General features: G+C 47.5%; 1 protein-coding gene across 1 annotated transcript; it reads left to right on the top strand.

The window, feature by feature from the left end:
* Nucleotides 1-1,632: 1,632 nt before the first annotated feature.
* Acad9 (acyl-CoA dehydrogenase family member 9) lies at nucleotides 1,633-25,875 on the top strand. The gene is made up of 18 exons (XM_021158179.3): nucleotides 1,633-1,912; nucleotides 5,656-5,749; nucleotides 7,919-8,020; nucleotides 8,766-8,872; nucleotides 9,658-9,758; nucleotides 10,411-10,489; nucleotides 11,153-11,327; nucleotides 12,870-12,943; nucleotides 14,671-14,746; nucleotides 16,251-16,321; nucleotides 16,549-16,668; nucleotides 19,766-19,894; nucleotides 22,133-22,212; nucleotides 22,900-23,026; nucleotides 23,241-23,318; nucleotides 23,758-23,886; nucleotides 24,511-24,583; nucleotides 25,245-25,875. The coding sequence occupies exons 1-18, from the start codon at nucleotides 1,751-1,753 to the stop codon at nucleotides 25,343-25,345; spliced, it is 1,878 nt and encodes a 625-aa protein (XP_021013838.1). The 5' UTR covers nucleotides 1,633-1,750; the 3' UTR covers nucleotides 25,346-25,875.

Raw genomic sequence — 25,875 nt, 5'->3', positions numbered from 1 at the left:
CACTTTGAGTACTATATTGAATTGATATGGAGAGAGTGGGCATCCTTGTCTTGTGCTTCTAAGAGATAGTAACAAAACATAAGAAAATAAAATATAGTAAGATAAAACAAAGACTATCACCTCAAAATTGGACAAGGCAACCCAACATAAGGAGAAGAGTCCAAGGGAAGGCACAAGAATGAGAGACCCACCCATTCCCACACTCAGTAGTTACTTGGCTCCCATGACTAAAAGGTGGCCTCAGTAGCCTGTGAGACACTGACTCAACTGATGCCATGTTAGAGGCACCATTTTGACCTTAGAACTCAGTACATAGGTACCAGCCTGCCAAAATGGGAACAAAGACCTAATTCATCAAAGACCTAGTCTGTAGTGCCAGGACCTGGGAAAGTCCCTAAACATATTAACCTTGCTTTTTGGCTTCTGTAGTTTCACTTCTTGCTAACTGTTCTTACTTGCTTTTTGTGCATAAAAGGAAAAGAATAGGGAGGCTCTGGGCTACATAGTTTGGGAAGTTCCTTGTGCAGTCCCCAGTGGGGCATAAATGCTTTCTATTGGTGTTAAAACTGCATGTGCTTTCTGAAGGAGTCAGCTTGCTATAGTTGATGCCACACTGGTTCCCTCAGGACAACCTGCCTAGAAATAAAGACAACAGACATATGAATAAACCCTGATGTAAGAGCTGGACCAGTTGGACCAGGCCCTGCCTTGACTTACTTCCTCAACATAAGATTCATTTTAAAAAAACAAACAAGGGCTGGAAAGATGGCTCAGCGGTTAAGCGCATTGACTGCTCTTCCAGAGGTTTTGAGTTCAATTCTCAGCAACCACATGGTGGCTCACAACCATCTGTAATGGGATTCATTGCCCTCTTCTGGTGTGTCTGTAGACAGCAACGGTGTACTCACATACATAAATAAATCATAAAAACAAACAAACAAACAAACAAACATGGTGTTTATAGTTTCATAGGGAAGATCACCGAGCCAAGGGAAATGCCTTGCCCTGGGAGTGGTGAAGAAAGCAAGTGTCTGAAGACTGTGGCCAATAGGGGCCAGATTAGGGGGTGCACAACACAGGGAGTGGCAGATTCAGGAAAGGATGAAACTGCATGCTCTTAGTGCTTCATGCAATCTCCCATACAAAATGATACCACGCCACTCACATATTTAAGAGAAGTAGGCAGAAGTGGGTTAGTAAAATAGGTCCCTTGTCATTTTGTTATACCCATTTAGCAATATTCTAAGTCCTACATTAAATGAGACGAGAATAACAAAAGTACTTCTAGGTTTATTTGATGAAATCTAATCTGCTCTTTAGGGGATGTGCTGAGAATAGCACACAGGCACAAGAGCTGTGTTTGGGAGCCTGGGTGGTAGTTTTGCAGCTTGACTTCTGAGTATTTTCGTTTTCTTACTGGCAAAAGTATAACAAGAAAGAACACACACACACACTTACTTCCTAGCCTGTTCAGATGAATTTATAAAAGTACAATTGCTAAATTACATACTCAGACATTACATACAGCAATGCTTGGCTTAGGAGACATTTATTAAACATATTCTGGAACGACCTGTCCAATAGCCTCGCTCAAGGCGGCGCAGCCCTTGCGTCATCAGGAAGTGCGAGCTAGCTTCCGGCTGCAGCGGCGCAGGGTGAGACTTTGGATGCCCGGACGCGGGTGATTGGCGTCATTGGGAGGAGCGGCGGGTCTTCCTGCAACTTGAAGTCTGAAGTCAGGAGCAGCAGCATGTCTGGCTATGTGCTGCTCTCGCGTGGGGCGACTGCGGTGGCGGCTGCGGCGCGAGCTTCCCGGGTGCTGAGGGAATTCACGGCGAGGCACCGCCCGCTGCACACCAGCCTGCAGAGCTGCTCGTTCGCTAAGGAGCTCTTCCTGGGCAACATCGAGCAGGTAGGAGGCGAGCCCGGACTGCCCGTGTCCTCTGCTCCCACCTTTCATTCTGGCCAGAGTTGCCTGGAACGTTATCCGAGCCCTTAAAAGCCAAGCATCCGAGAGGCTGGGCTCGGCGATGTGGCTTAAGTCGTGTCACAGTGGTTTTTGTTTTGGGGCAGGGTCTCATTAAGTAGTAGCCCAGGCTGTCTCTGGACTCGCTCTGTAGCTAGGCGTGCCTTGGATACGTGGTCCTCCTGCCTCGGTCTCCACAGAGTTGCCTTTCCAGCTGTTTCTTGTCTTGGAAGTTTGGGGAATCATTGAAGAGGTCATGATGAAGACATCCCTCAGTTCTCGCAAGGAAATATGATTATTTCCTTTCCATTATTTATCTTTTTATTCACATTATGATTTCGAAACAGCTCATCCTATGCCGCTTCACCGTCCTCTCTTCAGCTCCAGACTCACTCCAAGGTTCCGTTCCCTTTTCAGAGATCCACAACCCACCTCGGAGCAACCTCGAGGCCATAGTGCACCTATCACATTAAAAGTGAGAAGGCTTTTCAACAAATTTGACTCTTTCTGTATGTTCTCTTTAGGACAGTTTCCTCGTATTGTCTGACTGATTTTATTAAAGTAGAAGTCAAGACTTGGGCTAAGAGTGGCTGCCCTGCTGCAAAGTTCAAAGCTAGAACTTTGAAGTGTGGGAACTCTTTTGCCCACATTCTAGCGCAGAGGGTCTGAGGGGCTTGGATTCTTGTGCTTTTCCAAGGCAGGAGGAAGAGCGCAGCCATCATTTATCCCCTTCAGTCTTTAAATCTACCCTTCATCACCCGTGAGCTTTGCTGCCAGTTTTACATTTCTGTACTTAGCGAGAATCCCAGTGGTCAGCTCTCCTCCAGATGGTATCTACTTTCTATACTGTTGTGAGCTGTCTACCCCTAGCAAAGGCTGACCTGGTGATTAGAACTCAACTTTCTCACTATTCAAGGATAATTCTGCATCTTGGACCTGTGCCCTCAGGCTTTGGCCCAGTGGCCAGTAGTTTTGTCCACATTGCTCACTTCTCATTCACATTCCTACCCCACGCACCATTAGTAACTAATGCAGATATGTACTTAATGTTTGTTCTGAATGCACTTTAGTCCTCAGGTTTCTGAAAAAAAAATTAATTTTTTCCTTTTATCTCTTTTGTTAGTTCCTTGGCTTCTCAACCTGTAGACCTTGGCCAGTGTCTCTGGTAGCCCAGTTGAAGTCAGAGGCAGTGTCGTTGTTGTTTGTGTTGTTTTGTTCTTTTTAATGTGGAGGTGGCAGGTGTATTGATTGCTTGTTTTTGAGACAGTCTCACTGGGTCTTTCTGCCTCTGCCTTCCTTCATGAGAGCTAGATTGAAAATGTATGTCACACCTAGCAATGCTGAATTTTTCTAAAGTTCAAGCCTGTGGGCCTCTCTTTTTATTATGGTCAGCCTTGATGACCTAATTCAGTGCCCTAGCTTTAAATGACAGCTCTATTCTTATGACTCAGATTTATTTTTTCAACTTGAGTTCTTCCCCTAACTCCAGACTTAGGCTACCTTTCTGCTCTATATCTCCTCTTAGATGTCTAATAAGCATCTTTAATAAGCGTATATGATAACCTCTCCTGGATCCCACCCAGTTCTGCTTCTCCCAACAGCCTGTTTACAGTAGATAATGGCTACTCTGTGATTCAACTTTTTCAATACATTCTCCAGTGATTCCTTTGATTAGTCTTATTCTCATTGAATCCTATAGTAAGTAAATCTTTGTCTATCTTCAAGTTACATTCAGATCTGACCACTTCTAACTGCACTGCTACTTCATGGATTGAGCAAACACCAGCTCTCGGAGCATTTCTGGGCCTTGACTAGGACAATGGCAGTAGTACTTAAGCGTCTGAGGGTAGAGAGCAGCCGAGTTATCCATGCCAGTGGCTGACATATACACTTATTTGGACCCGAGTCTGCCCCAGGGGCAAGTGGGAGGATGAATGGGGGAGGTTTGTGTGGCACTGGCAGACTTAGTTACAGCCCCTTGGCTTATACAATTGGCGTCTGCAATAGGATTACCTGAATAACAGGTTCTTTTGCTTTATCAGCTTAAAAGATGCTAATTGTTATTTCACTCCTCACCCACGCGGTGCCTCATTCAGTTTTTGTCACTTTTAACTAGAGGATATTTTCCTTCTAGCTTCCAGTATCCCTCCTGATATTTTTTGTTTTAAGTTTTTGGGTTTTGTTCTGTTTTGGAAGATTGTATTTGAGTTGTTGTTTTTGAGACTGGGTCGTGATGTGTAGTCTTGGCTGGCATGGAACGTGCTATGTAGACCAGGCTGGCTTGAACTCACAGGAGTCCACTGGCCTCTGCCTTCCAAGTGCTGGGATTAAAGGTGTGCCTCACTGTGCCTGGGTTCCTGAAGTCTTTACCCTTTTAAGTATGTCTGAATACCAGGTATTTGCCAGGTTGTCTGTTTGGCCCACTGGGATCGATATCACTTTTCTCCCACACAGCCCTTTGACCCAGACTAGGTGACTGGCAAGGCTGTGAAGGTGATGGAGTGGGAGTGGCCTGAGTGAGTGGGCAGCCTTGTTCTAAGAGGCTCAGAGGGCCAACAGGAACTATGCTCCCTGTTAGTCTGCCTCAGCAGTGGAGTGACTGCTGGTGGATGGCAGCATATTCTTTAAGTCACTTGTCTCTTGGATAGAGAGAGAGACCCATGGACCGCTTGTCCTTGGGCCAGAGAGGAGCAAATAGATTCTGGAACGCTGCTAATGTGGAGACATCAGGAACATGGGTACTAAGACAGGGTAGGGACTTGAGTGCTCCCCTTGGTGAGAGGAACCAAGGAGACAGGGGAGCTCCTGAGCCTGGAAACTTGTGATGTGTCTGTGTTCAGCAGCTGTGGGTCCAGATACACACCCTGTCCCAAGCAACTGGAGGAGTAGCTAGAGCTCGGCGGGCCACCGGTCTTCAAGCCATATGGGATCATTTCAAAGGCCCGCAGGGAATCCTGGCAAGTTGGCCACTAGTGATTAGAAGCCACATCATTCTCCAGGACACAGGCATGTTTACTTCATGTTTCAGGACCCAAGTATGTCCTGCCTGACCCTCACAGCCCCTTTCTCTGATGAACAGGATCATATAGGAGAAGCCAATACAGGACATATACGTTGCTCAAAGCCAGTCACACATGTAAAGAGCAGCTAGACTCAGGTTGAATCTTGTCCTGTGACCCTGCTACCTCACATGCTAAGCACAGAAAGCCAGTATTCACAAGGCAAGAAACAGGTGCTCAAAGAGGGACACACAGGATGAACAGGCTATGTCCTTACATTGGGAACATTTGAGTTCACATAAAGACTGATGTCCATTTTAATGAGGAGTCCTCATATCTACTGTCTCCTACAAGTCTCAAAAGGACCTTGAGGAGATATGGCCTGCACATTGTCAGGAGATCCAAATGTAGTCCTAGGCTCCTTGCTTATGGGACCCACTCCACCACTTGTTTCCTTGATAAGGAAACTGTTGGGGATTAGGATTCAACCCACCTGCATGGGAAGGAATATGGGTATAGATAGCAGTTTAGACATAAGACCCAGACCTGAGGTATTGTGTGAAGTCATCTTTCTGCCTCCTTCCTGGGACCAGATGAAGCATGTAACACATACCCCCTTTCCCTTTTGATAAATATTACAATGAGAAGTTGCTGAAAATTAAATTTGTCATGCGTGGTTTTCATTTTTAGAAAGGAGTTTTCCCATTTCCAGAGGTCAGTCAACATGAACTTAGTGAAATCAATCAGTTTGTGGGACCATTGGAAAAATTCTTTACTGAAGAAGGTATGTATGGTTTTCTCTTCATTGCTCTCTTCATTTAAAAGATTAATTAGATTGCGTTCATTGGAAGCACTCTAGACAGAGAAAGCTCTTAGTGTCATTATTAAGTTACACATAGTTTCTGCTCATAATAGAACCTTCAGGGATCAATTTCTGCTTAGTTAAAAGACATAATTTGGTGCTCCTCTAGGTCTCTGTAGTAAACAACTATTTTAAATGTTTCTATATTGCAGCAGGCTAAAACTTGATAAAGTGGGTAACTAGAATAAATGAAAGTGGCTAAGGCCAGGTGGTTCACACTTGTTAACCGCACACCGTGGCGAAGACTGTATGAGATGACATGCATATTTCTAAGGGCTCCATCTGGCTCTTTGTACTGGGTGCTTTAGGAACCATTCACAACCTGTGGCCCAGCATTTTCTCGGGGACTGTCTGCCCTTCTGGTTTGTTACAGTGATGACCTCTTGGATAACTCTCGTGACATCACAAACAGGACATTGCTATCAGTACAAGCCAGCTGATTTCACGCAGTTCACAAAGTTTAACCTGTACTGGTACATATGTGTCTGTGTTCTCATACATTGCTGTTGTGTGTGAACAGTCATGAAGACTCAGATACAGTGATATAGTGAGGATTCTCATGCTATCTTTTTAATGATCAGATTTTATGTAACTTCTGTGACTCCTTGAAGCATGTTATAATTTTGCCATTTCAAGAATAGGGGTGGTGTTAGAGGGAGGAGGTGTTTGGTTTGGGAGACAGATCTCATTTTTCTGGCCTGTCTGGCCCATCCTGGCCCTGCCCTGCCTGCCTTTCCCTGCCATGCCCTGCCCTGCATTGCCTTGCCATTTGGTTTTTTGAGACAGGATCTTGCTACATAACCCTGGCTGTTCTGGAACTCACTATGTAGACCAGATGGCTTTGAGCTCATAGGGCTCTGCCTGCCTTTGCCTCCTAAATGCTGGGGTTAAAGGCATGTGCCACCATGCTCAGCCAGAACCTCACTTTTCCTTTGTATAAGGGGTTTTCATATTGCTTTTAGTGTGTGTGCTCGTATGTTCATATATGTGTGCCACAGCGCGTTTGTAGAGCTCACAAAATACCTTGTAAAAGTCAGCTCTCTCCGACTATGTAGGCCTGAGGCATCACACTCAGGTTGTAAGCCCTACAGAAAGCACCTTTACCTACTGAGCCAACTCAAAAGGCCTAGGACGAGTGTTGATTCAGTGACTGACTTAGTGTTATACAGAGTATGCTGTTTTCAGAATTTTGGAGTATTGTGTAGGCAGTGAGGCGTCTGAATGCTGGATTTAACTGGGCCCAGACACAGTCTGCTTAGTACTGTTTATCCAGACCTCCCATTACAATTCTGAGAGCTCTGTACTTACTGTCTGGTGTAAGTTGACTACTGTTGCAATCAACAGTCAGTAAGTACTGGCTGAGGAGGTAGCAGGGATTTTAAGGATCCAGTGGAGTGTGCGCATTACCTCCTTCTTCCACACTGTGACGACATCTGCCCGTGAGTTGCTGCTGAGGAAGGAAGGGCTCTTCTGGCTCTTGTTTTAAGACCACAGTTCATTGAGGGGAACATTTAGTGACAGAAGCAGATCCTGGCTCTGACTCCTCACGTCTTTCACCCAGACAGAAGCAGGAGAACAGATGGTTCTGAGCTGTGTGAGCTGTGCTCAGCTCACCCTCTCCCCTTCTCATGGAACCCGGGACTGCAGCCCATGAAGGTGCTGCCCACATTCGGGAAGGGTCTTCCCTTCTCGGTTAAAACAAACATCTCTGGAAACTCTCTCAAAGGCACACACAAAGGCTTGATCCTAAGTCATTCCAAATTCAGTTGACAGCACGCACTCTCAGAGACAGCATGCCTCCAACAATCTGTATCACAGGAGTACATGATACACTGCGGCTTGACCCTGGCGACTGGCCCTACATCAGGAGAAAGACTTCCTTAGCACCAGTCCCTTACAAATGCAGTTCTTAAATTCTTAATTACATAAAATCAACAACATGCCAAGTGATCCTGACCAAACAACTTCAGGTTTTAGACATTTTCTGCCAGTGATACTAGTAGACTATACAAAACCATTCTGTATACTTTTATTTATGAACATATCTGATTTGTTTTTACTTGTTTAATCAAGATAACTTGTTTTTGGCAGTGGACTCTCGAAAAATTGACCGGGAGGGAAAAATCCCAGTTGACACCTTAGAGAAGTTGAAGAGCCTGGGACTTTTTGGCATACAGGTCCCAGAAGAATACGGTAAGTTAGAACAGCGGCCACTCACCTGTTGGTCTAGCTCTTCAGCAAGTGCTTCCCGTGTGTGCATAAAGGGCTTCTTGTTTAGGAGCAGTGGTCTTTAAATGCAGTCTTCCAGATGCGCTGTTTGGGACATTTTCCTGCCACACTCAAAAATGATGCCATTACTGTAGCAAATGGGAGATTTTCTTGGTCTTTTGGTTCCTGACCTATTTGTGTCTCCAGATACTAAAGTATAGCCTCCCTTCTACAGCAGATGGTGGGCCCTCAAGTATAAAGAATAAGTCCATAGTAGAACCAGATCTGGAGCTGGTCCAAGCTGAGACATAGGTGAAAACCACACTGCAGTGCACAGGGCGGCTCACACAGCCGGAAATGAACACTCTACCCCAACTGCTGCAGTGCCACAGCAGAAGAGCCAAGCCTGCTGCTGCCAGGATGGCAAACATCTTTCTAGTACAAGGGATGGGCAGCGTACTCAGTGACCTACTCTTTGCATAGATGTCTGTGTTAACCATTCAGCTTCGTATGTCTCCTTGCCTCATAGGAATCTGGAAGATATGCACAGAAATGCTCAGAATAAGATTATAGGTGACAGTTTCATTGTGCCATTCTGTGTAGTGTTAATGTTTTTAAATAAAAAAACAAAACAAAACAAAAACCTGTTGCTTTGAAATTAGAAAAATAAAAGGAATCCCTTTTCCTGAGTTTAGAGAAGCAGCTAGCCCTGTCTGTCTGTCTGTCTTAGGTGGCCTGGGCCTCTCCAACACCATGTATGCTCGGCTCGGGGAGATCATCAGCCTGGATGCCTCTATCACGGTGACCCTGGCAGCACACCAGGCTATCGGCCTCAAGGTCAGTTGTCGGAAGGAGGAGACAGGGGACTGTTTCTGTGACACGAGGGGACTTTATAGCTCAGGCTCTAGAAGAGAAGCCCAGCTGCGGTTGGAGTTGAGACAAAGATTAGTGCTATCTTTGGAAATGAATCCTTTCCAGAGCTGTCCTGTCTTTACATAGACCTTACTTGCTCCCTCAACTGAAAGCATGGTGGGGCAGCTTCAAAGGCACACAGTCCTCAAGGTTTTTACATTAGATGTATACATCTCTGCTGTATACAGGGGAAAGACAGTTAAGTGGGTTCCTTGTCCAGCTTTGCAGCCTGTGAGTATGTATGCAGCCTGTAGGTACACAGCAACAGAGCTGGGGTTGAGGAGCACAGCACGGAAGTATACGTGCATGCCTGTACTGGGGATAGCTCTAGTACCCCCCCACGTATTCACATTCCTTCATCCAAACCATCTTGTCTATAAGCAAGAGGTCCTCCATTTATGAATAATGAGTTGGAGACTCAGAGAAGAATCATATCTGACCCAAGGTCACGCAGGACTGCACTGGAATAGCCAGGCATGGCAATCCTAGATGTAGACTCCAAGTTGCCGCTGTGTCTGCTCATGGTGTAAGGTGGTGGGCCTTCCCTCAGCAGGTTGGCCTCCTAAGTTCTGTCTGAGGCTGCTGGCTCTGAATTCACCCTGCCTTCTCTTGAATGAAGTAAATAATTGTTGACAGAAGGGACTGCCTCATAAATACATCTCACTCTCATCTTCAGTTGGTCTGTGTGTTTCATTGTGTGTTTCATTTAGGGGATTATCTTGGTCGGCAATGAGGAACAGAAGGCCAAGTATCTGCCCAAACTGTCGTCTGGGGAACACATCGCAGCCTTCTGCCTAACAGAGCCAGCCAGGTCTGTCTGCTCAAAATGTCGTGTGTATACTCAGAACCTTTCAGGCTGCCTGGACATGGAGCTTGTGTGGAGTACAGAGAGTTCACACCTATGGAAAGGATAATTATCTTAGCTCTGACCCGTTGAGACTTCCAGACGACAGTCCTATAGCAGCTGCTAAGTCAGTGTCTGTGCTTCACAAGCCTCCTGACACCCAGGGATGCATTCAAACTTCTGCCAGTCTTCCAGAGCACAGTGGCTGGGTGCTGAGTCCACGTTTTCAGATTAGGAGCTGAGGTGCCATGAAGTGTACTCAGTTCACAGTCACACGGCAAGGGCGAGGCAGGCCTGGACAAGACTCAGAGTCTGATGCAAGTCCAACTGCCACCTTGTTTAATCTTGCTTCTCTGTGTTTGTAATTCTGGAACAGGCCTAATCACACCCAGAATTGCTTGATAAGCTGTAGGGAGCTCCTATCTTACTCGTTTTACTGGATGTGCCCGGCTGCTTCCAGAATCAGACCACTTCCTAATTTGAGCATCAGAGTTGAAATGAACAGACCTGTTTTTGTCTGACTTGGTATTTAAGGGCTATCTTCTGTCCAAGCCCTCAGACCCATTCTAAGCCTTCTCCAGTACTGTTCTCCCTCAATCCGGTCTTTCCATCTTTGCAGTGGGAGTGATGCTGCGTCCATCCAGACCAGAGCTACGTTAAGTGAAGATAAGAAGTATTTCATCCTCAATGGCTCCAAGGTACAGCCATGCCCTCCTTGCCCTGTCAGTCTTCCCCGCCTCTGTGTCTTCCTTCTGCACACCAGACACCAAGAGATCTGCACGTCACCCCGGGGGTGTGGCACGTCTTTCTCAGAACAGCCTGAGGCAGAGCAGAGTGGCTACCCAAGTCCCTCAAGTGGCAAAGGCAGTATTGGAGCAAGGTGGTCTTACCCCGTCTCCTCGGCTCTGCACACAGCTGCCTCTGTGTGCTTATTTTCAATTTCTAGTCCACAAGATTTCAAAGAGGCAAAGTATAGTGCAGTGCACTTGCATGGCTTACGCTGGTCGTGTTTCTGTTGTCCTCACCACCTCTGCCTGGTATCTGAGATTTAATCAAGGATTGCTTAAAGATAGAGCACCATTAGCAAATGGGACAGAGGATAGTAATAGCTCCTTATCTAGTTAGCCTTCAGCTTTCCCTGCTCACCGCCTACCCTCTGCCCTTGATCACTTTGTTTTGCTTGAATCAAAAGTAAATAATTCCCATCCATTGTGATTTTTGAGCACCCTCTCTTTTTCCTCATCTCCCATTTTCACTTGTTCAGTTGATAAGTACAGTATATGAAGTCTGTGTGTCTGGTGACCTGAAACTCAGTGTTGGATAGAGCTGAGGGGTCTCCAAGGATCGTTGCTTTTCTTCAGGTTTGGATCACCAATGGAGGACTGGCCAATATTTTTACTGTGTTTGCAAAAACCGAGGTGGTTGATTCTGATGGTTCGAAAACAGACAAAATGACTGCATTCATAGTAGAAAGAGACTTCGGCGGAATCACTAATGGGAAACCTGAAGATAAATTAGGCATTCGAGGCTCCAACAGTAAGTCGTGTGGCAGATGCGCTTCTGCATGAATGTGGCAGAGACTTGAAAGACAGGCCCTGTCACTATGACCGACGAAGGTGAAAGGGCACTTCATTGCTCATGGGTTTAGTTTAGCAATTAGCAACATCAAATTAAGAGTGCAGCCACAACCTGTGTTGCTTGGTACAGTTGGCACTGTTGACCCCGGGTGAGTGAGGGCAGCTGAAATCCCAGCCTCAGTAGGGGCAGGCATGCATATCACACAACCGCAGCTGTCTTGGGCACACATCCTGTGGCAGGCCACCACATCTTTCTTTCCTGGAATCCCTTTCCTTTCTTCCTACTGTCCAGATCCACCTTTCATTCCTTGGTCAGCCCTTGCTTCAGTGGAAGCTGGTGTCCTGTTTGTTTCCTCAGCTCACCCATCTGGCCGGCCATAGTGTTCTTATACTAACAAGTCTCTTGGTATAAAGTGGCGTGTCAGGGCCCACAGCTATGCACCTTGTGTCTTTGCAGCTCATTCAGCAGTGTCATTTACCTGCTGACAACTGGGAGGATGGAGTCCCAGCAGCATGCAGGACCCCAAAAGATGGTTCATGAATATGAGATGAAGTCAAAGAGGAAGGCAGGTGTGCCCCATACCCAGTACTCTTTGAAAGAGTGACCGGGTCCTCTAGCCCACATGCCCAACCCTTAAATATGACCAGCAGACAGATCATGTTTCATGGCATTCCACCCCGACAGGTATCACACTTGGCCCTAGTGTCTCTTGAACCCTAACCTTCCTTATCTTGGGTGTCTCTGATTCAGCATGCCAGGACTTGCATTGTTTGTGCATTAGAACATCCAGGCAGTGCTAGAGGGAATGCTGTGCTAAGGGAACTGTTCAGCCCCTACCTAGTCCTAGGCACTTTGCTTTCTCATTGTTTAATGCACAGTGACAAATAGAGTCAGCCTTTCTTACAGGATTGCTGGTGGTCTCTGGCTACAGTGTCCCTGTCAGTCGGACGCAGTAGGATTTAGCTTGCAGCAGTAGAATTTTATTTCTTATGGTTTGGGGATGCCTGCTTCAGTCTGAAGGATGTTGGTGAATTGGGTTAGGTTGTATGTCTGTACACGTCGGGTTGTCTACATTCCGTCTGTTAACTCCCTACCCTAATCTGGGAAGATGCTGCTCTACGGAACATGAGTGTGGCTCTGTTAATAAGAATCCCATTGATTCTAAGAGCTGAGGCACTGCTGGTGCTCTCCCTTGCTTTCCTGTTTTTTTGGCTATTTTGTTCCTTTCAGCTACTGTTACATGTTACCTTAGAAGAGTCTGTCATGGACTTTCCAAAGATGGCAGCCCCCTTCAGCTCCATCCTTCTCTGTACTGAGCTGGTATTTCATCAGAGCACTGACCATGCTGCCATGTCCTTGTGTCTGTGGTGGCAGGAACGTGGTCTGTCTTCACTGTTCCTTAGGATGCTAAATGAGTGCATTAGCCAGTCAGCCACGGGCCTGTGGTCAAGAGCAGAGCAGTTTGGATTTGTCACGTTCTTTCAATTCCTGTTGTTTTAGCATGTGAGGTCCATTTTGAAAATACCAGAGTGCCTGTGGAAAATGTCCTTGGAGAAGTTGGAGGGGGCTTTAAGGTAAGTTGCAGGCAGCCCCATGTAAGTGCTATGCTGTTTCACAAGAGTCTCATGTTCTGCCCTGTCCTTTTTCCTAGCAGGCTAGCCTGTGGCCTTGTGTAGCTCTTGGGCATAGGAATTCAGCAACACAGAGGCTGAAAAAATGGCTTTCTCTTAGAGGAGGGAGTCTGGTTAGGATGAGGAGTCTTTATTCCCTTTGGAGATCTCCTTCATCTTGAGCGAGGAATGGGGTTCCTCTCTCTAGCAAGTGTGAAAAACAGGCGAGTGGGCTTGAGAAGTTCAGGTTCCAAGAACCCTTAACGTAAGTCTCTGCCCGAAGCTTTTCCCCTATAGTCAGCTTTATATTTTAAAGATTCACTTTTCTGAGCAGGATAGAGTCTCACTAAGTAGTTCTGATGAGCCTAGCACTCACTATGTAGACCACACTGGCCAGAGACTCACCTGCACCCCCCACCCCCCCCAGGCCTGGGATTAAGTGCATGTGCCACCCTATTCAGACAAATTCATTTCTTTCTGCTTTACGTATATGCATTGGTGTCTCAATTTATGTATGTGAATTGCATGTGTGCCTGGTACCCGCACAGCCAGAAGAAGGCATCTCATCCTCTGGAGCTGGAGTTACAGGCTGTTTGTGACCACTGTGGGTGCGAGGAACAGCCCAAGTGCTCTGCAAGAGCGCAAGTGGCCGTAACCGCTGAGCCATCTTTCCAGCCCCATCTTTATATGTTATGGAGAAATAGTTTACATGACATTTAACTTAAACACATCTTCTCTGTCACTCAGTATTTCATTCTTTTGAATGGGTAGATGATGTTCGCCTGCGCGGGTAAACCACGTACTCATTAGGCTAAATTGTTACTTTGGGGCTAGTGTCAGTAACAGAGTTGTGGACTTCCATCCTCAGATTTTTGTTCGAAAAATATGTTCTCAATCCCTTTGAGTGTAAATGTAGTAATAGAATTGCTAGCCTGTAATAGAATGGCACTTTCTTGAAGAACTTTTTCCACAGTGGTTATAGTGTATGAAGTTCTACATCTTCACTAACACTTGGAAGCTGTCTGTGTTTAAAATTACGCCTGAGGCTTCCCTCGGTTTCTTTAGTTGGGCTCTCTGGAGGTGAGGAGAGCCCCTGTGACTCTGGATGAGGTAGCATAGCTTGGAACTGGAGCTGTGTTCCTGTGTGGCTCTCAGTGTTCACTGTACTGGGTCAGAATACCGGGTGAGGAAAGAGGCAGGGGCCAGCAGAGCCACTGTCGCAGGCACCTGGCAGTAGTTACTAGGGCCACCTCTGTACACAAGCTTGCCTGCCATGAATGTGCTGGCTGTAGTCTGGAAAAAGTCATGACACCGCACTGATCCACAGCAGCTGCATCTGAACAGCCTGATCCTGAAGTCCAGCTAGTGTTCTTGCTGCTTACAGGACATGTAGCTCCATCTGAGGTTCTCTTCCTTCACTGGACAGGGAGTGCTGGCAGGTGCATTTAGACTACGATCAGTGACTTGCAGTCAGAGGCCAGTGATGTTGATGCAAATGCACAACAGTGCCCAGGCCACCCAGTTCATGGGTTAGAACTGCTTGCTTCTGGCCTGAAAACTGGCAGGGCATTAACTCGGCCTTCGTACTGGTGTGGAATTTGTGCCACTTGCCGTTGCTTTCGTGGAAACTGGTATGGCTGGCTTCCTCAGCCTCCTTCATTGCTTCTCCACCTTTTCCACCCTCCCTACAGGTAGCCATGAACATCCTTAACAGTGGGCGATTCAGCATGGGCAGTGCTGTGGCCGGGATGCTGAAGAAACTGATCGGTATGTGATAGTTCCCTAACTCATAGCTCTGACAGAATACTTTCCAAATGCAGTGTTAGGAAGGAGGGTTTATTCTGGCTCCCAGTTTGAGTCCATGGACCCTCTTGGCAAGGTGCAGATAGAAAGCATCTAGCTCTGGCTTCTAGGGTATGAGGCATGTTGTGTGTGTAGTCAGGAAGCAGAAAGAGTGAATGTTGGCTTCCCATGGCTTTCTCCTCTTTTATTCACTCTGGCACCTCAGTTTATGGGCTGACACAGCCTATACTCAGGGTGGCTCTTCCCTCCTCAGTTAAACATCTCTGGGAACTCCATGCCCTGATGTGTCTCCTTGTATCGATTTGTGATTCTAAAGCCATTCAGGTTGACACTGTAGATGAACCTCCACAGTCGGGAATCAGGAGCAGGAGCCCTCGGCAGCACCTACTGCATACCCAGAATGTCTGTGCCATTCCCGCTGGGTGGGAAAGTATGAGCTACACCACTTGGAGAAACAGCTTAAGTTAGCATCTGGCCTTTGATTTGGACCAAATGTACTTCTTCCCCAGAGGCTGTGTATTTCAACATCTCTCTGCTTTATAGACAAACTAGCCCATGACAAATATGACTGTTTAATGAGCTTTGTTCCATGAGCAAAAGAAAGCCTTAGATCTAATCTCACAGAGTCCCAGGGCTCCTTGGACAGAGCTGTGGGTTATGAAGTGCTGGAAGCAAAAACAGCCCTGTAAATTCTATGGCTATTGGCGTTTACTACAGTGTAGGCGTGCATTTGGGTTCAGAGCGGGCGGTGGTTTACACAAGCCTATGCATCATGACCTAAAGGTAAACCTGCCTGCTAGGTGCAAGCTCCTTTCATCACGATCTGTGGCTCTCATCTGTGAGGGTTCTCACTGTCTAGAAACATGGGGGCATAGGAACAAAGGGAGACCAGCAGCAGCTGGATCACACCAGAAGAAGTACTTGAGAAACAAGTTACAGGCAGAGTTGGAGGTACTGTGCCAGGGTGGACAGCTGGATGTCCCTCTGGGGCACTTAGAACCCAGCACTAATGTGAGGCCCCAGCCAGGGCTTTGGCATGAAGACAACCCTTGCGCTGTGCTTGAGGACCTGGGGGCCCACTCCCACGGCTTCCTTGGGTGCCCTGTGCACCTAGTTTTGTGCTAGGTGCCTCCAGCCTTCTACTCCCTTTACTTTCCCAGCATTGCTGTGAGGTGGGCACTGTGAAGGGAGGCAGCGTGTTTCCTTCCATACCCTCACAACTGACTCAGCATTCTGTCTTCTTAACCTTCTTCCTGCTGCCTGTGGGCCCATGAGGCCTGAGAATTCCACCTCCAACCAGCTACCAGAAAGTGGGGCCTCTGGCTTCAGGGCTTCTATTTTCAGAGACAGAGCTCTCTCATATTTCCTTCTGGGTGCTGAAGAGTCATCATGTTGCCCATAGGAAACAGTTTTCCAATAACCTAAATCCAGTTTGTTTGTTTGTCGTGACAACTCTGTTCTTCTTTAGAACTGACTGCTGAGTATGCCTGTACGAGGAAGCAGTTCAACAGGAATCTCAGCGAATTTGGGTTGATTCAGGTACTGTAGACCTTGCTTTGCTGTGGGTGAGGAGAGGCTTTCAGTTCTGTCTCTGTGCTGTGCCCGTGGGCAGGGGAATGGGAAGACAACTGCACCAGGCATTATCGGTGCTCGGACAGCAAGGCTCTGACATAATTGGCTTTTTCAGGAGAAGAGAGATTAGGAGATTTATTTAAGTCTATGCACATGCAGATCACTTCTTGATTTTGTTTTTCTAAACATTTCAGGAAAAGTTTGCGCTCATGGCTCAGAAGGCATATGTAATGGAGAGTATGACTTACCTCACTTCAGGGATGCTAGACCAACCAGGATTTCCCGACTGCTCTATCGAGGCAGCCATGGTGAAGGTAATCCCAGCAACTGGAGCACTGGAGGGAGATCATCCTTTCTGGGGCGACCCATGGCATTGTCAGCCACCTTCCTTTCGTGAGTCGATGGCCCTTGACCTTGTGATATGCACCTGTGCAGCTCTCTGGGCCAGCAGGGCCCTAGGGTGAAGCCAGGAGAAGGGATTCAGAATGGTGCTCATTGAGTGTGAGTCTACAGGACAGCTCCCTACTTCCCTATGGATTATGCCCAGTTTGGTTGTTTGTTTTTCTGGTTGATCCTACTGTATACAACAGGGACACACAGAAAACACAGACATCAAAACTTTATATCCATGTAAATTAGCTGGGCTTTCCTGGGAAGGAATGCCATTTTTTTTTCCAGAGTAGATGGTAGATGGTCTTTCTTCTTGGTCAGAGCTTTCTTTTAGAACATGTTTAATGAGGTAAAAGACGCCACTGGTTGCAAGGTTCTGAGCTCTCTGGTCTGTAAAAGGGCTAAGCTGACTTCTAGGCCTTGTCCTGAGTTACGTGTGTGTTGCTGTTCTACCTTAAAGGGTTCTAGAAATATTGCAAGTAGGAAATGTTCTAAAACAACCTTTGAGTCTAGAACAGTCCCAAGTTTATATCCCTGTCCCTGGGCTTCCTCAGACTGTCCCTTCTCAAGGTGGCTGACACTGTGCTGCAGTGATTCTCCTAGGTTCACCTCTGAGCTATAACAGAAGAGGGTAATAGTGACGATGTCTCACAGGGATGCCTACGGGTTAAACAAGTGACCCACAGCACAGAGCAGTTACCTCCTTCACCTCTGTGGCGTTGGCTGCTTTCCACTCGTTGTTTTCCCTCACAGCCACCTTTCTGCCAGACGCGTTCCCTGGGTCATCACGGTCAGTTAGATCAGGCTTGCCCTGGAGTGTGGGTAGTGTGCCCAGTGTCATTCCATTAAAGAAAACGGATTTTTCCTTCCCAGCAGCAATCAACTACTTCTTAGCTAGGGGTGATGCTTGGTGCCCACTTCCCTTTCTCCATGCTGGGATTTTGTCTGGCTTGAACTTGTGCAGGTCTCATGCATGCTCTCATAGTCTCTGGGAGTCTGTATGTGTCTCACTTCTTTTGTGACGGGAAACTTTCCTTGACGGCATGTACCGCCTCTGGCCCTACAGTCTTTCCACCACTCCTGCATTCTTCCCTGAGCCCTGAGTAGGGCTGTGGTAAAGTAGGGCTGTTGAGGGCTGAGTACTCAAAGTCTCTTACTTCCTTCACATTGTCCAGCAACTCCCCTTCCTACTAACAATCAGTGAACTGTGTATTACACAGTATGGAGGCAATCAATCGTGGTTTATTTACTAAAGAGCTGGCCATGGAAAGCTGAATCTCAGAGGCCAGAAATCAGTCATCTTGGGTTGCCTAAAGCCGGAACGAGCCCAAGGATATGGCTGCTTACGGGTTGGAGTCAGGGCAGACCTGGGAGAAGCACATGTCGGCCGTCACATCAGAGCAGCAGCAGTAAGCTCTGGAGGCAGGGTTCATTCTGCAGTGGCCATTTCCTAACTGTCTCCCAGAACAGGTCACTTAGATCTCTTAGCTTCCAGGTTATCTCTAAAGTGGAGGTAATGAAAGCCCCAACACAGAATTGTGGAAGCTGACGGATATATATATGTAATGAACAGCTCAGGGTACTGAACATAGCACATGCTGGTTTTAAAATAGCAAAGCATGGTCAGAACAAAAAGTACAATTTCTATAAAATAAACAGTCAAAAATCTGTGTATATAGATCCATTACCTGCTGCTTTTGCTTGGGGTCCTTTTTTGAGGTTGGAGAAATTTTCTTCTGTTTTTTGAAAATATCTTCTGTGTCTTAAACCCGGGTTTCTTCTCCTTCCTCTATTCCTGTTATTAGTAAATTTGGTATTTTCATGGTGTCCCAGATTTCTGAATGTTTTGTGTCTGGATTTTTTAGATTTAACATTTTCTTTAACTGAAGTATCCTTGTCTTCTCCCTTGCCTTCAACACCTGAGAGTCTGGCCTCCACGTCTGGTACTCGGTTGGCAGGGCTAACTCTGAGGTTTTTGATTGACTTTCTAAATTATTCGTTTCCAGTTTTATTTCACTTTGCTGATTTCCTTTCATGTCCTGAGCAGTTTTAAGGGGTTTATTTGTATCGTCCTTAAAGTCCTTGCCTAATGCTTCAGCTGTAATAGAATTTCTCAGGGTCTCCTGCCGTAAGGATACGGCTCTGCTGGAGACACGTTGTTTCGGCTGATGATAATGTTTGCCTTTTGCTCAGGTGTCTAGGCATCTGTACTTAGTACTGAAGTGACTGTGGTATTGCCATCTCTGGCCTTGTCTTTGGTGGGTAGGTGTTCCATGCCTTAGTTTCTTTTGCCCTCTCTGGATCTTAGGATCTCTAGGCTGTAGGATGCCTGGTACTGAGTGCCGCTGAGTTCTGGTCCTGTGTGGAATTGGTGGCCGACTTAAAGGAATGAATAGGCTAGGAGGTAGGGCTAAGAAAGGGCTTTTGTTTTTTAAGCTGTAATAGCCGAAACCCCACTTTAACCTCTAGACTTGAACTCTTAAGAGAAATGCTGGAAGCTCTGACAGCCTATAGTGACGGGCAGTGGAGAATCCACGAGGGCTCTGCTTAAGTTTAGGATGAGGGAGGGGCAGCTGTGTGCTGGGCGAGGCTCATTTCATTCTCATGTTCTAGTACCTTCCAGCCACTGACTGAGGCCCAAGAGTGACCTTCTTCACACATGCTAGCCCTAGATCTGAGTGTCATTATCCAAAGGATGCTCAGTAGACAGTGGTCACAAGAGCAAGGTGGCAGACACATGAGAATGGCAAGAGTGGGCACACTTCCTAAGAAGGGGAAGTCTGCGTGAGAGGTGTGACAAGTCATGTTGGGATAGAGCACACAGGCTGGTGTATCTTATCCTGCCTGGGCTTACCTGGAAAGTTCCTCTGGAACCACTCATTCCCAAGGCCAGGTTCTCCACACATTCTCCAACTGCATCCTGGGCAGCTGCTCCCCATAGCTTAGGTCTTGTCCTAGGAGTGAGTGACAGGGTTGTGGAGTGCTCCCACCAGGGTTTAACCTTGTCTGGGTCTGTGGCAGGTGTTTAGCTCTGAGGCTGCCTGGCAGTGTGTGAGCGAGGCTCTGCAGATCCTTGGGGGCTCAGGCTACATGAAGGACTACCCCTATGAGCGCATGCTGCGTGATGCCCGCATTCTCCTAATCTTTGAGGTGAGTGTCCCTGCTGGCTGTACCCCCTGTACACCTCAGTGATGTCCCTGTATCTCCTGTATGCTCCCTCAGTGATAATGTCTCTGTACACCCCCTCAGTGATGATATCCCTGTATACCCCCTCAGTGATGCCCCATACCCCCTGTATACCCTCCCAGTGATGTCCCTGTACCCCCTGTACACTCCCTCAGTGATGTTCCTGTACACCCCCATGTATACCTTCTCAGTTACATCCCTGTATACCCCATGTGATGTCCATGTACCCCATATATACTCCCTTTGTAATGTCTCTGTACTCCCTGTACACCCCCTTAGTGATGTCCCTACACCCCCCGTACACACACCACCCCCCAGCCTTCCTAGTCCCAAGAGAGGCTGCTGAGTGTCCAGAAATGGCCTGTAGTGATGTAGAGCAGGCTGTGTCCTCTGGTTGGACCCTCTTAATAATCTATCAGTGCCTCCACCCTCCCTCGTTTTGTAGAGGGTGTTTAGACTGGAGAGACCAAACAGTCCTCTCAGGTCACACTCCCAAAGGCCCTTTTCACTGAGCCCTGGGATTCACAGTGACTGCTGTACTTTTGCCAAGTTAATTCTGGCTGGGCAGGCTTGGACCCATCTGGGGAGACCCAGCGTTTAGTCCCAGCTCCTGCTCTGCTCCCATCTCATACTCTCTAGGTTATAACTTCACTGTCAGTGAGCTGAAGTGGTTCAATAGTGTCCACGGAAGACTCACTCACCCCTGACTCATTTTCTAGTTATTGCCTTCCATAAATGTCTAATCTTGCAGGGGTCAGTTGAGTTGAAGTATACCACATATGGAGGGATTGGGACTGGTATCCTTGGGATGCCATGTAGGACCTGACTGCCTGGAGGACACATGGAGGCATGGGTAGCATAAAAGATGGGAGTATCCCCCAAAGGGAGCTCATCTCTCATGATGAACTTGATGGCCCTTGGCAGAAGAATTGCCTTGGGGCAGGGCAGTTTGTGTGGCAGGTAGGCAAATGGACAGGACTTTCTGGTTAGCACTAGGTAATCGAGGAGTAAGGAAGTATTTGTGGACACATCAGTCACCCTTCTTATCATCTGGATAAGGTAGTGAGATATGACAGGGAGTTTGACCATGGAGGTTGAATGGGAAAGACAGAAAAGGAGCTGGACCGTGGATGATCTTGTCCAGTACATGGGTTTTGGAAGCCATAGGAAATTTTTGATCAGGAATTAACGTGGTTGCGCAGTGCTCCCACCAGGAGGAAGGGACAAGCAAGATGGATGGATGGGTATTCACAGTGCACAGGACCATGAGAGTTTGACACTTAGGAAGGGGATTTGAGCTGCAGTGTGGTCTGGCAATGAGGAGAATCCTTAAACTCTTGTCAGCACCAATGGAAGGTCTCCTTGGTCTTTTGGTCCCAGCCAGTATCTGCCTTTTCAGTCAGCCACAACCTAATAACAGAAAGGTTAGCTTTTTCTAGAGTGAGCCATGTCTAAGCCATTTTGTCTGGGGCTGCCCTCTATTGGTCCTTCCTGCAGAGGGAAACCCAGATTTCTCTAGACTCTGACAAGGTGGTGTGGTCAAGCAGGGTCTGCTCTCGGGGCTATAATTCCCAGAAGGTTGGGAAAGTTATGAACACTTTGTTCAGAGCTGGGGGCAATACCACAAGAACCCCCGTACCCAGCTTTTCTGCAGAGGCAAATCTCAAATCTCCTTGGTACCAGTTCAACTACAGGATGGTTCTGCCTGTCAAGCCTAGGCCAGTGGCCTACAGCTCCTTGTTCTGTAGTAAAATTGTATTAGAAGTCTAGGAGTCCCGTTGGGTACTGCTCTTACATTGAGAAGCAGTGTGTGTGTGTGTGTGTGTGTGTGTGTTGGGGGGGGTGTCCCCCTGAGGAGTCTCCAGCTATTGCTGCTCAGCTCTATAGCTTGCTGGGGATTCTGGTCTAAGAGAGCCATGGGTTATCTGTTCCGTACTTTCTGTGTCCTGGGCATCATATCTCTCTATCACCCAGGGGAATCTGGTTTTGTTTTAATGAGTATTCTGGGACCTAGAGAAAGGTAGACCATGCAGAACAGGCTGTGAGAGGTAAAAACCCCAGGGGAATGGAGGCCATACCATCTGGTCAACCTTGTTCTCCTTCCCTGTGTGGTCCCTGACACCTGGCCACGGCCTGTGCGTAGTGGCTGGGACACAGGCTGCACTGCTGGACTGCTTTTGACCTTCACACTTCTGGCCACAGGGAACCAATGAGATTCTTCGGTTGTTCATTGCCCTGACAGGCCTGCAGCATGCGGGACGCATCCTGACCTCGAGGATCAAGTATGTGCTGCTTTCCCATCTCTTTCTCGGTCCCTGCCTGTCTGGGGGGCCAGAGGAGAAGGCTGCCTGGTTTGGGGCAGTGGGTGGGGAGTAGCTGCACAAAGGCTCACTGCAAAGCTGGCACAAGGAGGGACAGTGGCATTTGTGTTGTGGTGACAAGGTCTGGAAACCCACACCTCTAGCTTGCCCTTCATGTGGAAGCAGCAGGAAGGACAACCCACCAGGTTGTCCTCAGTGCCTTTAGAGTCACATTGTCCTCTGGGCACACTTAGGTTCTATCTTCCTGTCCCCTGCTAACTTTGATCTCTCCCACTGGCTCTTGGAAATGTTTACTACTTTAGCTAGAGACATCCAGAAGCTAGGAAATGAGGTGTCCCATTAACCAGGGACAGTCTGAGACTAGGTTCTCTTCTCTGCCCCTCTTTATCCACTCTGCCCTCATTCCAGGGCAGAGCAGTCATAGCCCTGCTGGAGCCCATGTAAAGGCTGCTAATAGGATTTTGCAGACTCTTTAACTCTTTGGAAGCTAGCCATACAACTGGCTTCCCTCTGCCAGGAGGAGAAAGCCCCTGTGCATGGAGCCCATATGCTCAGCCACTGGAGAGCACAGAATGCTACGGTACCATATTGCTGTCAGTGGGAGCCAGCTGTAGGGTCTCAAGTCACAAAACTATGAACTTCCTGCAGAGAGCTTAAAAGTGGCAATGTGACCACAGTCATGGAGACGATTGGTCGGAAACTTCGGGATTCTCTGGGCCGAACTGTGGACCTGGGGCTAACAGGCGATCTTGGTGTTGTCCACCCCAGCCTTGGAGTAAGTATGCCCAGCAGTCATCCTTCCCACATTTGGTACCCTGCTGCAATGCATTCCCAATCCAGAAGGGTGTGCCTGGCATCGAGGGTCCTCCAGAAAGTTGGGAACACTCAGATGCTGCATCCTGTCCCTGCCCTGTCTCCCTGGAATTCCAGACTGAATATTCTGTGGGTCAAGTGAGAAGAGATGCTAAGTGTGTCTCCTTCACTGATAGGACAGTGCCAACAAGCTTGAGGAAAATGTCCATTACTTTGGCCGGACTGTTGAGACCCTGTTACTCCGTTTTGGAAAGGTAAGTGGGTCTGGCCAGGTTTGGGGCACTACTTCCGTTTACCCACACTCTCCCAGGATCAGCAGCCATGGGACTACTTTGGGCCCATTGCTCACCTATGAGACCAGGCTTAGAACAGAAATCTTGATCTCCATGAGGCTGGAACTGCTAGTCAGTACAGCCCATGGAGGGGCCCTACTGGGTGGATTGTTCATAGTGTTCTCAGCACTCTCCAACCACACAGTGGCTTTTGGAGTACCTGGATGGGCCACCTACCTGGGTCCGAATGCAAGGAGTTAATCTCCGTGCAGAATCTTGCTTGAGTGACTCTGAGCACAGTAAGCCTCAGCTCTGGTGTCAGACAGGTTTCTGAGACCTGTTTAAATATAAAGTATGACATGTGCCTGAGTATAGAGAAGGGAGAAGCATCATTGTCACCACTCTGAACCTCTGTCGTCAGAACATTGTAGAGGAGCAGCTGGTGTTAAAGCGGGTAGCCAACATCCTCATCAACTTGTATGGCATGACTGCTGTGCTGTCGAGAGCCAGCCGCTCCATCAGAATTGGGCTCAGGAATCATGATCATGAGGTAAGCCTTGCATGACCCTACACAGGAAATACTGAACAGCCACAATGAACTGGTGTCGGGATCGTGGCTACTGGAAGATCCCTTAATCCCACTGTGCTATAATGAAGCCTGGAACTGAGGAAGGGAGCAGTTGGGTGGTGGGGCCTGTTGGAGAGTCCTGCACAAGAGAGACAGTGAGTCAGGGTCTCCAGCACCAAATGGTAGTTGCAGAGATGGGTGGATGAGTTGGCCGTGGTGCGGCCATGTTGGTGCTGCTCTGGGGTGTGACTAGTGCCTTTAGGTTCCTACAGAAGACAGACCAGTCCACCCTCATTCATTACCTGCACTTCACTTTTCTCACCCTGCAGGAGGAAGTAGATTAGTCACTAACAACTCCTGTTTATCAGGTGCTTGACACATGTCCTTCCAAAATAGCCTGTGGATGCCCACTTGACAGAAAAAGGAGCTGTCTGAGAGATCCTGAGTAGCTTGCTCCTGGTCAGCATGCATTTACAGGGAACTGTGTAACTTCTGGGCCAGGCTCTTTTGCCCAAGATGTGATTGTGGTAGTAGGCTGTGTATCTTAGCGTTCAGAGTCAACTTCAGAGTTCTCAGTTGCCATCCTTTCTGACTTTGGTTCTCTAGGTTCTGTTGGCCAACATGTTCTGTGTGGAAGCTTATTTCCAGAATCTCTTCAGCCTGTCTCAGCTGGACAAGTGTAAGTGAGAGGGCACGTGGGAAATAGAGCACCAGGTACAGTCATGTTGATAGTGGGCAGTTGGTGCTCTGTTCCCTCCCAGAGCTGCTGCTCACAAAGTGGGTATGCTGGTGTCTGTTCAAGTGATGTCCCCAAAGCAGGAGACAGTCATTATACCTGTCTCTTTAGCCGCAGACTCTAGCTAAAATGGGTTACAGAGCTGCAGTATGTTGTACAGGCGATGAAATGGCTTCTCTAAAAGCCTAGGCCCTGAAAAACATGGCCAGCTTGTCAATCTGAAATGTTTTTTCTCTGTCCTAACTGCTTGTCCACATTTTGAAATATAGATGGATTCTCCTTAAAATGGAAGTCTGAAGAGCCTTGGCCCTGTTGCCAGTTATTGTGGAGAGGGCCATTAAAACCCTTAGTGGAGATATAACAATAGCCTGTAACTATAGAGCCTAGCCCAGCGGCCCTGCTGCCCTGCATGGTAGAAAGTAGTGAAATAGTCTTTCTATGAACCACTTACCAAGAAGGGCCTTCCCACATAAGACCTGAGGGCCTAAAGGAGAGTGTCCTTGGGTACAGTGTCCCTGTGGAAAAGTGACCTGGGTAAAAACATACTTCCCAGACCTGTTTGTACTACCATATCGCAAAAGAGATCACCTTTCTCCTCTTATAGTCGCTCCAGAAAACCTGGATGAGCAGATTAAGAAAGTGTCTCAGCAGATCCTTGAGAAGCGAGCCTATATCTGTGCCCACCCGCTGGACAGAACATCCTGAGGCTGAAACCATGCACCTACCTAGCCCGGGTTAACATAATTCAGAAGACAGACCTTGGGGTCATCTGTGTGGACTGTATGTTATCTGCATACACTAAAAACACTTTCTTCTCTGAGCAAAAGCAATAGTTAGGTTTTGGTCTATAGGCCCTGTATCTAGAGGGATCCCATCTCCTGGAAGGAAGGAAGTACCAGCCAAATTGTTGAAGAAAGAACGAAAAAGGAAGAACCAAATTGCGGATGGCTCCTGTGTGTGACTGCAGTGATACATCTCAGTGGACATGGGCCCACCTTTAAGACACAAGGCTCACAGTAAACTAAGGTTTGGGCAGCTATTCCTTCTAAACCATGTGTAAAGAAATTCCTGAGAAAATGAGTCTATACCACTCACCGAGACTGTTTCCAATCTATGTACGGAATCATTTAACAAAGTATATAAAGTTTATATCCACCTAGACTTTATGTTCTTCAGTCCATGACCGTGAGGGGCCATAATAATAAAATCTCTTCTTGAGAGTTTTAAACTTCAAA

The sequence above is a fragment of the Mus caroli genome, unplaced genomic scaffold (genome assembly GCF_978045245.1).
Source record: "Mus caroli unplaced genomic scaffold, Mus_caroli_1 scaffold_3, whole genome shotgun sequence".
NCBI classification, from domain to species: Eukaryota; Metazoa; Chordata; class Mammalia; order Rodentia; family Muridae; genus Mus; species Mus caroli.
Note: the sequence above shows the minus strand (reverse complement) of the source record. Positions and strands in the feature narration are given on the sequence as shown.